We start from the raw sequence: 16,993 nt of genomic DNA, 5'->3' as shown, positions 1-16,993 counted from the left end.
GAATTTAAACAATGTTGTTTTCGATGATAACGGCAAAATACTACTGACTCTGTCTTGACTTGATAATTTCTGATCCTTCTTCCCAGCCTCTCAGCCATCACATCACTGGCATAGCCTGAATAATATGTATTATAGATAACTGTTTACATTAACATCAACGTGGGAATTACTGTGATCAGCCCCTTATTAGTGTGACTTTAGGTCAGTGGTAGCAACTCTACTAATCAGGAGGAGCAGATGCATGATTTATATGTTACATCATCTTACATCATATCAGGTAGAGCATATCAAGGGACATCCCCAGAGCTTTGAAGGGGAAGAAAACAATGTGAGTGGAAAACAGAACAGCATGATGTTGCATCTTCCATTTGTTTTTTTTTGTTGTTTACATGATACTCTCGACTTCTCTTTGACATGCTATGCATGAACCTCAAACTGACACGTTTATTTCAACACAAATGAATGCCAACTGTTCCATTATCAAAGTATTTTAAGTGACTTAAAAGTAGAGAGGTCCTCTGTCATCAGAGCCACCGGAAGCTGTCCGACTGTCGTCGCTGAGGTCTTGTGTTTCCTGTTCACTGGCGGGAAGAGCGAAAGCATCTGGACCATCGGTCAGTTTTCAAAACGCACGTTGTTTTTTAAAATTATTATTAGCGCAGTTTCAATCATTTATGATAAACCGAATTCCACATGATTTGGATACATATATTTGCTTGACCTGTGCTTATAGTTTAAAGGGCGAAACCGATGGAGGAGCCCGCTGACTCCGTCCGTGGCGGGGCAGCACAGGGCCCCACCGCGCAAGTGGCAGAGATCCGCTGCCCAATGGCAGCGCGTCCAATGCGGCTGCTGGAATGGAAAGTCAAACCAGGGTCCCTCGTCAATGTGGACTCGGTGTTGGGGTTATGTGTTCCCATCCCGCTGGAGAAAGAGCCCGGGTCTCAGCCGCCAGAACAGCCCAAAAGGCTGCCAGAGAAGAAACTGAAATCGGATCGAGCTGGAGTGGTGAAGGACCTATGTTGTCTACTTGGACAAGTCATATCGCCTGGGTGAGTATGCAAGCTAGCTAACGTTAATTTAGCACATATTCCCTATGTCAGCAATGTTTTTATATTGTGCTCTTGTGTGTAGTTAACTGTGTTTGCTAACTAATGATGTTGCTCATAGACCACATTCGCAGTAGCATTACTAACTAGCCTAGCTGATGGGTGGTAATGGTAGGTATCTATCCTAACTCAGTGCCTGTGCAGGAGCGTCGATCTCCAGAACAGCTGAAATTATCATGTCAATGGGGCGAGTTCGTTTTGCCTGTCCCGGTGCTTTCGTAGTGCGGTGTTTAATAGTAGACCATTCGATTGGTCCTTAAGTCAAATATTCAATCGCCCGGGGCACACGCCAAACGAACTTGCCCCATATTGTAGTATGCACATTACACCATCCACATTGGTATCGAGTCGTCGAATTTGCACTCTCGAGCACTTTTGGTCCAGTTTTTGATGGAACCAGAATTCAGAGAACTTTGTGCTTCAGAAAGCATTTTGGTGTAATGAATTTGGGTAACAAGCCAGACCGTCAATTATATAACTGATAACAACACATTGTGAATATGACCTATTGTTCGCATGACACCATTCCTGTACTACTGAAAACAGGAGTGGACTTTCACTGGAAATGGCATCTTTACCCCCCCCAGTTTTATAATTGAAACGTGATACAAAACGAGGCAACGGTTTGCTTTAGGACCATGCAGATGCCTCCTAGCTGTTGGGTAGGCTGTTTGAGTGTTTAACTGACTGGATATAAAAATAAAAACGATGCCCCCCCACCCACACACACACTTCTAAAACCAAATTTGCGCCCCAGACTGAAAATGGCCAAATATTATCTTAGAGCTGAAGAAGACACCCCTTGTTTCTGTTTTTAAACTTTGAATGTGACGATTCAGTTGTCAATTTGTTGTTCAGAAACTGCTGATGGCTTATGCCCTGGTGCTTTTCAATATGGAGGCACTAATGTAGTCTTATGGGGAAGTTGTTTGTTTAAATATGGATGTACACATGTTGGAGAGACAGTGGCCATTCTATCCGGCACCTGCACTGTAAAGCCCTTTTTTAAGGGGGACACTCGTTATGCTGCAGTCTCAAGTGCCACTTCTCTTCCAGTGCTGTGATTGTCAGAGTAGAAGAATGCAGTCATCCAGTCGTGATGAAGGGGCTGTGTGCTGAATGTGGTCAGGACCTCACACAGTAAGTACACACCCACACACACACACATGTATTCCATGCTAGAATTTCAATTGGCATATTCACACACTTAAAACAAAAAAAATAGGCCTGCTTCTTAGCTGTAGATGACCTCTTATGCGGCTGCATTACTAAGTGGATTCTCTCTCTCTTTTTCAGGATGCAGAGTAATAATGGGAGGCAGCAGGCTCACATCTCCACGGCAAACGTTTCCATGGTGCACAGTGTCCCCGAGTTGATGGTCAGCTCTGAGGTGAGGCTCAGGATGTCATGGCACTAGAAGACGAGTTTCCACTGACAACAATGTGACCTTGTAGAACTACCTCTGTGTCGTTGGAATTCAACTTTACAATGTAGTAGAGACAGTTTTGTGGAAGTCATTGTCTCCTTTTAATAAATGCCTGGTCTTTGTGATATGTCCCCAACACAGCAAGCGGAGCAGCTGGGCAGAGAGGACCAGCAGAGACTCCACAGGAACAAGAAGCTGGTTCTTATGGTTGATCTGGACCAAACCCTGATCCACACCACCGAGCATCACTGTCAGCGCATGTCCAATAAGGTATGTGTATCTGATCTCCATAGCTCTGGCCTATGAAAAGAGGTTGTTTTCAATTTCTATGCCCCAGGCTTTGCTGTGGGTTTGGTATTGAAGAGTCACCCTGTATGTAGCTAGCGTGCAATTAACCACCAATGGTTATGTAGCTAGAACAAACCATTGATGGTTCTGCCTATGCCTCTGCTCTTGTTCCACAGGGAATCTTCCACTTCCAGCTGGGGCGGGGGGAGCCCATGTTACACACGCGACTGCGTCCCAACTGCAAAGACTTCCTGGAGAAGATCGCCCAGCTCTATGAGCTGCATGTCTTCACTTTCGGAAGCCGCCTCTATGCGCACACCATCGCAGGTACCCACACACGTTCTCTGATAATTATGCCTACATTGAATCACTATATCATTTGCTTTACAGTAAGTAATGCAAAAAGTTTCAAGAATGCAACAACAACAAAAAAGACGGAAATACCAAAAGTGTGTGAGTGCTCAGAAGCTAAATGCCAGGTGAATTTAAACACATTTAATTATCTAGGATGTCATCCTCTGTAAAAGTCTCCCTACGGAATTATAGATCTTCGCTTAATGCCTGAGTGCTGTCTGCATTATAGGTGAGAATAGTTTTATTTACATGTTTGTCTATACACTCCCAGTTTGAAAAATTAGACACCTAACAAGACTAACAGACATGCCTCAATGTGATTGGTCTCAGCATTGGAGGCAAATACTGAGTAGCGCTAGAAGTCTGAGTGGCCACTAGAGGTCAGCATTTACCTTCCATTTGTGTCTCAGGTGCTCATGTGCTGGGCCTCTGGGATGGATCTGTCTGAGCTGACTTCTCTCTCTCTCTCTGTAAATTATGTATATGGGTGTCTGAGCGGTAAGCCTAACGAAGCCAACCGTAGACAAAAATCAGCAAGGGAAGTCTGGGGAGGTGCATCTGCGACAGCCAAAAGCCGGACACTAGTGGTTTTCCAACAGCAAGGCTCAGATCAATATGACGGTGTTAACATACAGTGCCTTCGGAAAGTATTTTTACCCCTTGACTTTTTTCATATTTTGTTACGTTACAGCCTTGTTTTAAAATTGATGAAATTTTCTTTCCTCATCAATCCAAACACAATACCCCATAATGACAAAGCAAAAACAGGTTTAGAGATGAAATATGACATTTACATAAATATTCATACCCTTTCACTCAGTACTTTTGTTGAAGCACATTTGGCAGTGATTACAGCATTGAGTCTTCTTGGGTATGATGCTACAAGCTTGACACACCTGTATTTGGGGAGGTTTCCCCCATTCTTCTCTGCAGATCCTCTCAAGCTCAGTCAGGTTGGATGGGGAGTGTTGCTGCACAGCAATTTTCAGGTCTCTCCAGAGATGTTCTATTTGGTTCAAGTTCGGGCTCTGGCTGGGCCGCTCAAGGACATTCCGTGTGCTAAGGGTCGTTGTCCTGTCTCCCAGTCCCTGCAGCTGAAAAACATCCCCACGGCATGATGCTGCAACCATCCTTCACCGTAGGGATGGTGCCAGGTTTTCTCAAGATGTGACGCTTGGCATTCAGTCCAAAGAGTTCAATCTTGGTTTCATCACACCATAGAATCTTGTTTCTCATGGTCTGAGAGTCCTTTAGGTGCCGTTTGACGAACTCCAAGCGGGCTGTCATGTGCCGTTTACTGTGGAGTGACTTCCGTCTGGCTACTCTACCATAAAGGTCTGATTGGTAAAGTGCTGCAGAGATGGTTGTCCTTCTGGAAGATTTTCCCATCTCCACAGAGGAACTAGAGCTCTTTCAGTGACCATCGGGTTCTTGGTCACCTCCCTGACCAAGGCCCCCCTCTCCCGATTTCTCAGTTTGGCCGGGCGGCCAGCACTAGGAAGAGTCTTGGTGGTTCCAAACTTCTTCCATTTAAGAATGATTGAGGCCACTGTTTTCTTGGGGACCTTCAAAGCTGCAGAAATGTTTTGGTGTCCTTCCCCAGATCTGTGCCTTGACAAAATCCTGTCTCGGAGCTCTACAGAAAATTACTTTGATCTCATGGTTTGGTTTTTGCTCTGACATGCACTGTCAACTGTGGGACCTTTTATATAGACAGTTGTGTGTCTTTCCAAATCATGTCCAATCAGTTGAATTGACCACAGGTGGACTCCAATCAAGTTGTAGAAACATCTCAAGGATGATCAATAGAAACGGGATGCACCTGAGCTCAATTTCAAGTCTCATAGCAAATGGTCTGAATACTTTAGTAAATAAGATATTCCTGTTTATTTTTAATACATTTGCAAACATTTCTAAACCTGTTTTCACTTTGTCAATGTGAGGTATTGTGTGCAGATTGCTGAGTATTTATACAAATTTAATGTAGAATAAGGCTAACTTAACAAAATGTGGAAAAAGTTAAGGGGTCTGAATACTTTCTGAAGGCACTGTAGCTGCTATTGTTCATGAAGGTTTTTCTGTAGAAATAAACGTTTCTATACCTCATATCACACACACGAACTGAAAACATAACGTGTGTTCAATTAATTGGTTAGAGAGAGGTCTGAAATATCATTTGTATCCATAATCGTGGCAAAGTTGGCTCCTGTTTTAGTCACGTCTTTGGCCAAGTTCGCGTGGGTCAAACAAACCACCCTAATGTTTGGTTGACAAATAGTGCCTCCTATGTAGTTGCGAGTTCGACAATGTTTATAACCATAATGCAACACACTTTGAAAAGTGGTCACCAACTTGACAAGAGTGATCTGCTCGAACTATGTCTGTTGGAAGCTGAGCCACAAAGGAAACTGGAAGTCTACCATCCCACCCTTGGAAGTTTTGACAGACTTCCATGCAGTGCAGTTAGCACATATGACTGCTGTCCTCGTTATGAAATCATCAACTTTACCCTGTATATTTAAAAATGGACATATACTTATGATTGTTTCAAGTAAAACTATTGCTGATGGTGAACCTGAATAATCCAAATAAAATGTAATGTGGCCCCCGATCAGCATGTAGCCTACCTATAGCCAGATTAGTTGTCTCCGGTGGTAGCTTTTATTTCGGTAAAACACCATTTTCAACAGCGCATTTGATTAAAAAAATAACATGGCAAAATACATTGTCACTCAACCAATAAAGCTTAATTTTGCACAAGCCATTGCAGATGTGCCAGATCAAGGATACGCCTGCCTCTCGTTAATCAGCGTGCAAAGCTGCACACAGCGTGCAGTTTGACTGATATCGCCTGGGGTTTTTCGGCATGCAAAATTATTTGTAGATCAATGACTGCCAACATAGTTACATTCTTAGTTTGACACAGGTGAGGGGTATTTTCGGAAGATAGGAAGTCATTTGAGCAACAAAAAAAAACATTTTCGAACCGGCGATTTGTAACGTTTGAGTTGATTTTCAGACTGATGCATGCTACATTCGGTTTGAGTTCCCTCATACCGATGCACTCATATCTTAAACATTTGAACATATTGGTGAATCGTTACATCCCTACTATATACAGTGGGGCAAAAAAGTATTTAGTCAGCCACCAATTGTGCAAGTTCTCCCACTTAAAAATATGAGAGAGGCCTGTAATTTTCATCATAGGTACACTTCAACTATGACAGACAAAATGAGAAAAAAAATATCCAGAAAATCACATTGTAGGATTTTTAATGAATTTATTTGCAAATTATGGTGGAAAATAAGTATTTGGTCAATTACAAAAGTTTATCTCAACACTTTATTATATACCCTTTGTTGGCAATGACAGAGGTCAAACGTTTTCTGTAAGTCTTCACAAGGTTTTCACACACTGTTGCTGGTATTTTGGCCCATTCCTCCATGCAGATCTCCTCTAGAGCAGTGATGTTTTGGGGCTGTTGCTGGGCAACACGGACTTTCAACTCCCTCCAAAGATTTTCTATGGGGTTGCGATCTGGAGACTGGCTAGGCCACTCCAGGACCTCGAAATGCTTCTTACGAAGCCACTCCTTCGTTGCCCGGGCGGTGTGTTTGGGATCATTGTCATGCTGAAAGACCCAGCCACGTTTCATCTTCAATGCCCTTGCCGATGGAAGGAGGTTTTCACTCAAAATCTCACGATACATGGCCCCATTCATTCTTTCCAGTCGTCCTGGTCCCTTTGCAGAAAAACAGCCCCAAAGCATGATGTCTCCACCCCCATGTTTCACAGTAGGTATGGTGTTCTTTGGATGCAACTCAGCATTCTTTGTCCTCCAAACACGACGAGTTGAGTTTTTACCAAAAAGTTATATTTTGGTTTCATCTGACCATATGACATTCTCCCAATCTTCTTCTGGATCACCCAAATGCTCTCTAGCAAACTTCAGACGGGCCTGGACATGTACTGGCTTAAGCAGGGGGACACGTCTGGCACTGCAGGATTTGAGTCCCTGGCGGCGTAGTGTGTTACTGATGGTAGGCTTTGTTACTTTGGTCCCAGCTCCCAGGTCATTCACTAGGTCCCCCCGTGTGGTTCTGGGATTTTTGCTCACCGTTCTTGTGATCATTTTGACCCCATGGGGTGAGATCTTGAGTGGAGCCCCAGATCGAGGGAGATTATCAGTGGTCTTGTATGTCTTCTATTTCCTAATAATTGCTCCCACAGTTGATTTCTTCAAACCAAGCTGCTTACCTATAAAAGATTCAGTCTTCCCAGCCTGATGCAGGTCTACAATTTTGTTTCTGGTGTCCTTTGACAGCTCTTTGGTCTTGGCCATAGTGGAGTTTGGAGTGGGACTGTTTGAGGTTGTGGACAGGTGTCTTTTATACTGATAACAAGTTCAAACAGGTGCCATTAATACAGGTAACGAGTGGAGGACAGAGGAGCCTCTTAAAGTTACAGGTCTGTGAGAGCCAGAAATCTTGCTTGTTTGTAAGTGACCGAATACTTATTTTCCACCATAATTTGCAAATAAATTCATTAAAAATCCTACAATGTGATTTTCTTTCTCATTTTGTCTGTCATAGTTGAAGTGTACCTATGATGAAAATTACAGGCCTCTCTCATATTTTTAAGTGGGGGAACTTGCACAATTGGTGGCTGACTAAATACTTTTTTGCCCCACTGTAGTGTGCTACTTTTGACCAGAGCCATGTGGGCCCTGGTGCACTATATAGGGAATAGAGTGCGATTTGGGATGCCTCCTCACTGGTCAGTTTACCAACCTCTCACAGAGAATAATATAGCCACCTCATACTCTACCTTACTTTTAACCATTTCTCACTTTACATTAAGTTACAATGAAAGGTTGAGCATTTTAGTCATCTAAATATCGGCATTTTGGTTATAGAGGTGAACATTGGATCTCTTTTTAAAGTTTGGAAACGCTATTTTGCTACCAATTAGAAGTTATTCTATAATGAATGTCAACGCTGAATGTTGTAAGCAAATGACTAGTGAGTGTGTGATGTAGTACTTACCTCAGTCTGGAGCAGAGAGGTCACTGTATCTGGCTGTTTCTCCATGTAGATGGGTTTGTGTGCTTTAGTCGACACCTGCCCTCTTCTCTGGGATTTAATAGCAGCCAGGTAACAAGGTGTTTGTTGTGAAGTGGGGATGTCGCTCCTCCATCAAAGCCAGGCTTTGTTGTTCCTCCAGACACACATTATTCTGAAGCTTTTAAAGAGGAACTGAGAAGACCCTGCTTGCATTTAGTTCTCATCTCAAAGCTTTGAGGTTTTAATGAAAGCCTACTGGGTATACAGAGATGTCTCACGCACGCACAGCGACGCCTGCAGTTTCATTCGAGTTAAAATGGAAGATTTTGTGTAACAAAACATGAAAAGGGCCAGATGAAGAAAAAACATGAATTGTCTCTAAATGGACTCAAAACCTTTTAGCTTTGTTGTTAGACAGCTACCCTGTGTAGCGCCAGGCGGCCGGGGAGTAATGCAGATTGGCGGTTTGGCAAAACAGTGCCTTTACTTTAGTGAATACATCCTGCTTTTCCACAGTGCTCTTTTAAATAAGATGTCTAATGTAGTCTCTCATTCTTTCTCGTTCTCTTTCTCGTTCTCTTTCCTGTGCTCTCTCTTTCTCGTGCTTTCTCATTCTCTTTCTCGTGCTTTCTCATTCTCTTTCTCGTGCTTTCTCATTCTCTTTCTCGTGCTTTCTCATTCTCTTTCTCGTGCTTTCTCATTCTCTTTCTCGTGCTTTCGTGCTTTCTCTCTTCTTGTGCTTTCTCTTGTGCTTCTCTTGTCTTCGTGCTTCTCGTGCTTTTCTCTCTTTCTTGTGCTTTCTCATTCTCTTTCTCTTTTGTGCTTTCTCGTGCTTTCTCATTCTCTTTCTCGTGCTTTCTCATTCTCTTTCTAGTGCTTTCTCATTCTCTTTCTAGTGCTTTCTCATTCTCTTTCTCGTGCTTTCTCATTCTCTTTCTAGTGCTTTCTCATTCTCTTTCTCGTGCTTTCTCATTCTCTCTCTCTAGTGCTTTCTCATTCTCTTTCTCGTGCTTTCTCATTCTCTTTCTCGTGCTTTCTCATTCTCTTTCTCGTGCTTTCTCATTCTCTTTCTTGTGCTTTCTCATTCTCTTTCCCGTGCTCTCTCTCTCTTGTGCTTTCTCGTTCTCTTTCCTGTGCTCTCTCTCTCTTGTGCTTTCTCATTCTCTTTCCTGTGCTCTCTCTCTCTTGTGCTTTCTCATTCTCTTTCCCGTGCTCTCTCTCTCTTGTGCTTTCTCGTTCTCTTTCCTGTGCTCTCTCTTTCTCGTGCTCTCTCATTCTCTTTCTCCTCTTGTGTCTCTCTCTCTCTCTTGTGCTTCTCTCTTGTCTCTCTCTGTGTCTCTCTCTCTTGTGCTTCTCATTCTCTCTTGTGCTTTCTCATTCTCTCTCTTGTGCTTTCTCATTCTCTTTCTCGTGCTTTCTCATTCTCTTCTCGTGCTTTCTTCTCTTTCTCGTGCTTTCTCATTCTCTCTCTTTCTCTTTCTCTTGTGCTTTCTCATTCTCTTTCTCTTGTGCTTTCTCATTCTCTCTTCTCTTGTGCTTCTCATGTCTCTCTTCTCTTGTCTCATTCTCTGTTCTTCTCATTCTCTTTCTCTTGTGCTTCTCATTCTCTTCTCTCGTGCTCTCATTCTCTTTCTCGTGCTTTCTCATTCTCTTTCTCGTGCTTTCTCATTCTCTTTCTCGTGCTTTCTCATTCTCTTTCTCGTGCTTTCTCATTCTCTTTCTCGTGCTTTCTCATTCTCTTTCTCGTGCTTTCTCTTTCTCGTGCTTTCTCTTTCTCGTGCTTTCTCATTCTCTTTCTCGTGCTTTCTCATTCTCTTTCTCGTGCTTTCTCATTCTCTTTCTCGTGCTTTCTCATTCTCTTTCTCGTGCTTGCTCATTCTCTTTCTCGTGCTTTCTCATTCTCTTTCCCGTGCTCTCTCTCTCTTGTGCTTTCTCGTTCTCTTTCCTGTGCTTTCTCATTCTCTTTCCTGTGCTCTCTCTCTCCTATAATTTATTGAGTCCATTTTTAAGATGTGTTTCTTGTGTGTTTCTGTGACCGTAGGCTTCCTGGACCCTGAGATGAAGCTGTTCTCCCACAGGATCCTGTCCAGAGACGAATGCATCGACCCCTTCTCCAAGACAGGGAACCTGAGGTCAGACCTGGCTCTCTGTCTGGCAGAGCTGCTAGCACACACACTGCTTTATGAGGCCCACCATTACACTTTGACACATACCAGTAGCATCTTCCGCCAGGACAATTTAAAGAAAAATCTGTCCAATATGAAAAGGACACAGCTGATATGTTATCTTTAATTTAGACAAAGGCATTCATTCAGTCAAGGAGAAATTGATTTCCACTCAGCCACTACTGCAGAAGAGTTCAACTGAGGGAATTCCTGTAATGATTGGTGCTATCAGACCTTAGTGTTGATTAAAACCTGGCATCAGTCAAGTCATCTGAAGTCACTTTGTTGTCCCCACAGACAATACAGTACAGTAAAACTGAGCCATCCAGCTCTAGCATGACAACGCTATAGATGAGCAGAGGGAATAGCCAATAGCCATGCAGTATTCCTTCTAATCAGTGACTCCTGTTATGGAAGCCTGCTAGAACATTGTTCTCTTATTAAATCAAAGTCTTAATGGTAGAAAATGTGCTTCTTGTATAGTTATGAAGTTCAGATAATGATTAGTAAGCGTGACAGAATTAATTTCTACCCTGAAGGGATTCTGAGGGTCCTTCCCAAATGGCACCCTATTTCCTTTTATAGTGTGCTACTTTTGACCATGGCCCATAGGGAATCGGGTTCCATTTGGGACGTAGCCTATGACTGGGAGATGGCGAGAGAGCATAGCATTGTGCTCTGTTACTGTGGGACTTTGTTATTCCCTAAAGACACACTGCCTAGGGTGTAACACGTGTCAGTGGCGAGGGAGTGCCAGTTTCACTTATATTTAACTCTCATTCTCGTTCTTTTCTACCTTTTACTCTCTCTCCCCCTCTCTTTCTCTCCCCCTCTTTATCTCTCTCTCATCTACCCCTAAGGAATCTGTTCCCGTGTGGTGACTCGATGGTATGTATTATAGATGATCGGGAGGACGTGTGGAAGTTTGCTCCCAACCTGATCACTGTGAAGAAGTACGTCTACTTCCAGGGCACAGGAGACATCAACGCTCCGCCCGGGTCTAAAGAGGCCCAGCAGGCAAGGAAAGGTACTGTATACAGGGTCTGAATACAATGGGCTTAACATGGTGGTCAATACATGACGCACAGTGATCTATTAAAACAGCCCTCTGAAAAACAGTCCTCACTCCCTTATAAGGGCATTCTGTGTTTTGTCAGTGTTACACTAAAGAAAAAAAACACTACCTTCTAAAAACCGTCGCGTGACCGAAGTTCAGAGAGGAAGTGGTTTGATGGTTACTTCAGGGATGTGATCTCATCCTGGTACTCTGGCTGCAAATGGAGTCTCACTGTTTTGATTTGCATCAACTGCTCTCCTGCGTGGCAGACTGCTGCACCGCTCTCCTGCGTGGCAGACTGCTGCACCGCTCTCCTGCGTGGCAGACTGCTGCACCGCTCTCCTGCGTGGCAGACTGCTGCACCGCTCTCCTGCGTGGCAGACTGCTGCACCGCTCTCCTGCGTGGCAGACTGCTGCACCGCTCTCCTGCATGGCAGACTGCTGCACCGCTCTCCTGCGTGGCAGACTGCTGCACCGGGTGGCAGACTGCTGCACCGCTCTCCTGCGTGGTAGACTGCTGCACCGCTCTCCTGCGTGGTAGACTGCTGCACCGCACTCCTGCTTGGCAGACTGCTGCACCGCTCTCCTGCGTGGCAGACTGCTGCACCGCGTGGCAGACTGCTGCACTGCTCTCCTGTGTGGCAGACTGCAGCTCCGCAGAGGGAGGGTGAAGCTTTTTAAGAGAAATGGTTGTGATATGTAAATGTTATGATCTACAACAGAAGGGGTGGCAGGGAGGCAAGTGAGTTTTTAGTTTGGTAGGTAAGTTGTTACGATCCTCTCAACACAGGTGAGAGGCAGGGAGGTGACTGGGGGACCTCTCTGTGAAAATAAGGTCCAAATTGAACATTTTAGAACCGTGTCAGGCTAATGATCGTACCCAAAGGCCAGGGTTCACCAGAATCCAAATACTAAATACATCAATCTGATAAAGATAGAATTAGAGCTACCAAGCCTTAACAGCACCTCACCATCAACACTGTATTCATCCTCCCACACCAAGCCTGGGTAGCCATGATAAGATTGGGTTCATCTGAACCGTGATTACCCTCTCAGGCTTAGTCTCAGGAGGGCGTGGGTTCTTTCCTCTTAGAGAGCCTCTCCCAGTGGAGAGCTTTTTTTGATGAGCAGTAGAGACAAACAGGACAAGCTACAAATGAGGGAGAGTACTTCTATGGGTTCCCAGGAGAGAATGACACACAGGCGGTTAGATCAATTAGGGAAGTGCTGCTAATTTTCATGACATCACATGGACAGCTGCCAGACCCATGTATTTCTGTATTACTAAGAGTTTGTAGATGACCTGAGAGGATAAAGTGCTATGAAGAACATTGTTCTTGTTGAGGCATGTACCATGGTTTAAACAGACCATGTTTTCAACGCTGATTCAGTGCCTCAGAGGCCACCGGTTAACTTGCCTTCATTCGGTTACACCTCCAAAACAACTTCAGTGAAATGTATTCACAGACATCCTCTAGTCTAGTGATTTCAGTGACAAAATGTCTGCGCATGTGTTAACGGATCTTCCTGTGATGTTGCTTTACCCCAGCCGGCAGCCAGGCCAGCCGACCGGCAGAGGCCTCGGAAGCAGCAGTAACGTCCGGGTCTACAGCGGGGTCGTCTGCGTCAGAGGAGCGGCGTAACGGCCGTAAGAAACAGCGGTCTAAAGACCACAACAACGGAGGGAGGGTGGAGTCAACAGCCCCCTCAGCCACTCAGGAAGCAGCAGCCAATGAACGGACTCAACCGGGCGAGGCTGTGGAGGAGGGGCGGGGTCAGGGCGGGGGGGCCGATGCCAGCACGGCAGCACAGGTGAGCGACAGGACAAATGTGAAAGAGGATGTGCAAGGAGAAGAGGAGGATGGCAGCAGGACAGTGGGCTCAGAGGAGGAAGCTCCTCCTACATCCTCCACTCCTCCAGACCTCCATGAGCCTAACAGCAACCTGGACTTTGACCTGTCCAGCGACTCTGTTACGTGTAAACCACCCTCATCAGACAGTGAGGGGGAGTACAGCCAGACCAGGAAGTCCAAACAGGAAGGGGTGGAGCAGGCGGCAGTAGAGGAGCCATCAGGCGGGGCTGGAGGAAAGGAAGAGGGGGGTATTAAGCAGAAGCGCACCGGGGAGAACAGCTCCGAGGTAGGAGGGGAGACGTCTGTGCTTGTCCTCCCTCCTGAGCAGGAGAATGGGTGCTCAGAACGGAGGGAGGCTGAGACAGAGTCCCAGAACAGTGAACAGTCAGGAGTCACCATGGAGGAGGAGGAGGTGGACCAGGATAACCACCTCATCTACCTACAAGAGGTGCTGGAGCGTATCCATGGAGAATACTACGCCCGCTACAGCGCCTTCCTCAGGAAGGAACGCCCAGAGACGCCTGATATCAGGAAGATCGTCCCGGAGCTGAAGGCCCGGAGCCTGGAGGGCACCACCATTGTGTTCTCTGGGCTGTATCCCACCAACTACCCAATGGAGAGAACCAGGGAGAACTACCACGCCAAGGCCCTGGGAGCAAAGATAGGCAAGAGCCTCCTGCTCAGCTCTAAAGACCCTGGCAGAACCACGCACCTCATTGCTGCTAGAGCAGGTGAGTTACTACATACATTGCCTTCAGAAAGTATTCACACCCCTTTTTCCACATTTTGTTACAGCCTGAATTTAAAATGGATTATATTGAGATTTTGTTTCACTGGCCCACACACAATACCCCATAATGTCACAGTGGAATTATGTTTTTAGACATTTTTGCAAGTTAATAAAAGCTGGAATGTGTTGAGTCAGTAAGTATTCAACTCCTTTGTTATGGCAAGCCTGAATATGTTCAGAAGAAAACATGTGCTAAACAAATCAGTTGCCTGGACTCACTCTGTGTGCAATAATAGTGTTTAGCATAATTTATGAATGTCTACCTCATCTCTGTACCCCACATATACAATTATCTGTAAGGTCCCTCAGTCGAGCAAATGAATTTCAAACACAGATTCAACAACCAAAGACCAGGGATGTTTTCCATTGCTTCACAAAGGACATCTATTGATAGATGGGTAAAAAAAAAAAATCCCTTTGAGCATGAAGTTATTTATTACACTTTGGATGGTGTATCAATACACCCAGTCTCTACAAAGATACAGGCGTCCTCCATCTTTTAAGTAGGGAGCCAATGAGCTTTCAGCACTTATTTCCATGACTGATCAACTTGATTTCTCATGGCTCTATCTTGTCCCTCTGCGGTAGACATATGGTGAGCAATGTGTTTGGAACATCAAATCTCAATAAAATCACAATGCATATGGAATCGCAATACTTATCGTATCGGCATCAAAGCACCGTGATAATACCGTAACGTGAGGTCCCTGGCAATTCCCAGCCCTACTGGTTATGCCGTTGTTCATGGAAGTCTGAGTGGCGAGGTAAAACCACGGGCTGAACACCACACACACGGATGAAATAATTAGTCTCTGTCAACAGAGGTGGTCAGGTTACCGTCAACACAGGGAGAATCTCTATTGCATACTCCTCGCGTCCTCACCACCTCAAAGCCCATTAGAGGAGAAGGTCAGAGAGGATGGATATTTCTGGATCTTCCCTGTAGCCTGTTGATCCAGCAGGTCAGAGCAGCACTATAGGGCCAGCATGGTCTGACTCATTACATCCATAATGACATGATGATCACCTCTCAAATGCATCAGTCTGACCCCGGTTCACGCCTCAAACGCATAAGAGCCTGTCCCCATGGTCCATAGTCATCTCAATCACATCAACTATCTCATTTTTACCAGTTCACTGATCCAGGTCATTTCAAATGTCAGTTTACGCAGTTGTTAATTGCTCATTTGGCAGAATAAAAAGTTGGCTCATTCACAATCATTATCAGATACTGACTGGACTACTGAGAGAGAGAGGACCTGTGTACTCTCTACCAGGGTCTCGGTGTGTCTGTTTCACTGGGTCCTGAGACCAAACCAACTAGAGAAGAGCAGAAAAAGCACCAACAAAACAGCCTGAAGCATTATGTTTTCACTTGAAAGTCAAGTGATTTTCCTTCCCAGAGTAAATAACCATTTGCAAAGGAAGAAGCTGCTAACAGCATTGCATTTGTCTTTGTGAAGAAACATCAGGAAGAAGAGTACAGTATAATGGTTGTTTCTGACGGAGTAAAATCGCATTGTCATCCCCCTACGAGTGATGCATTGTCATCCCCCTACGAGTGATGCATTGTCATCCCCCTACGAATGATGCATTGTCATCCCCCTACGAATGATGCATTGTCATCCCCCTACAAATGATGCATTGTCATCCCCCATGAATGATGCACTGTCCTCCTTAGGCCAATTGAGATAGTGTGTGTGTGTGACTGACACATTTCAGTTTGTTACTATAGGTCCCACCTCGGGCCAATCAGTGTCATTTTGTTAATGCCAGATCTCTATTGGAAGACTCTTCATTCACCCAACTTTCGTCAAAATAAAGCCAGTGCTATCTGAGATATTTTGTGTGACGAACGTACTAACTGACAGAGACAGGTCCACTGTACCCTCCCCAATTTTCATCACAATACATCAACATAATAGACCAGTGGTAGGCATCCCCCTGGATTACTGCAGGCACTTCATGTTTTTGATTTAACTGCCCTGGAAAACCAGGTGTGTTGAATTCAGGCAATCACTGAGCTGATCAATTAGCTCAGTTGGTCAGGTGTGGTGCCTGGTTGGAACAACATCCTGCAGTACCTGTGGCGCTCCTCCATGAACAGTGTTGCCTACCTCTGTACCAGGCCATTGATTCTGTCAGGCATGGATGCTTACATTGATTTAGACAGGGGTCCTGAACTGCTCTGACTGAAAAACATAAACTATAAGATATTAAACTCAGTCGGTGTTCCAATTCTGCCCAAAGGTGTTCGATGGGGTTGAGGTCAGGGCTCTGTGCAGGCCAGTGAAGTTCTTCCACACCAATCTCGACAAACCGTTTCTGTACGGACCTCGCTTTGTGCACGGGGGCATTGTCATGCTAAAACAGGAAAGGGCCTTCCCCAAACTGTTGCCACACAATTGGAAGCACAGAATCATCTAGAATGTCATTGTATGTTGTAGGATTATGATTTCCCTTCACTGGAACTCAGGGGCTTAGTCCGAACCATGAAAAACAATCCCAGACCATTATTCCTCCTCCACCAAACTTTAGAGTTCGCACTATGCATTAGGGCAGGTAGCGTTCTCCTGGATTCCCCCAAATTCACCCGTCAGATTGCCAGATGTTGAAGTGTGATTCATCACGCCAGAGAACGCGTTTCTGCTCCAGAGTCCAATGGCGGCGAACTTTACACCACTCCAGCTGACGCTTGGCATTGCGCATGGGGATCTTATGCTTGTGTGCTGCTGCTCGGCCATGGAAACCCATTTCGTGAAGCTCTCGACAAACCGTTCTTGTGCTGACGTTGCTTCTAGAGGCAGTTTGTGAGTGTTGCAACCGAGGACAGACGATTTTTACGTGGTTCAGCACTTGGCGGTCCCGTTCTGTGAGCTTGTCTGGC

The 16,993-nt window shown here is 45.1% G+C and overlaps 1 protein-coding gene across 4 annotated transcripts in view; it reads left to right on the top strand.

Annotated features, from left to right (window-relative positions):
* The first annotated feature begins 507 nt into the window (after positions 1-507).
* The window catches only part of LOC112229667 (RNA polymerase II subunit A C-terminal domain phosphatase), a 141,539-nt gene continuing 125,053 nt past the window's right edge, over positions 508-16,993 (top strand). For 3 of the 4 annotated variants that reach the window (XR_006080508.1, XR_002950210.2, XM_024395618.2), the window contains exons 1-8: positions 559-1,052; positions 2,166-2,249; positions 2,406-2,499; positions 2,677-2,805; positions 3,000-3,150; positions 10,283-10,373; positions 11,267-11,433; positions 13,013-14,047. Coding sequence is in view for 2 of the 4 variants with exons in the window: in XM_024395618.2 (XP_024251386.1) it covers positions 751-1,052; positions 2,166-2,249; positions 2,406-2,499; positions 2,677-2,805; positions 3,000-3,150; positions 10,283-10,373; positions 11,267-11,433; positions 13,013-14,047 (2,053 nt within the window). In the remaining 2 variants the exon portion in view is untranslated. Of the gene's footprint in view, positions 1,053-2,165; positions 2,250-2,405; positions 2,500-2,676; positions 2,806-2,999; positions 3,151-10,282; positions 10,374-11,266; positions 11,434-13,012; positions 14,048-16,993 lie in introns of all 4 variants that reach the window. The other variant, XM_024395619.2, reaches the window with a different exon arrangement.

Source organism: Oncorhynchus tshawytscha, linkage group LG31 (genome assembly GCF_018296145.1).
Source record: "Oncorhynchus tshawytscha isolate Ot180627B linkage group LG31, Otsh_v2.0, whole genome shotgun sequence".
NCBI lineage: Eukaryota > Metazoa > Chordata > Actinopteri > Salmoniformes > Salmonidae > Oncorhynchus > Oncorhynchus tshawytscha.
This window is presented reverse-complemented; position numbering and strand designations above follow the sequence as displayed.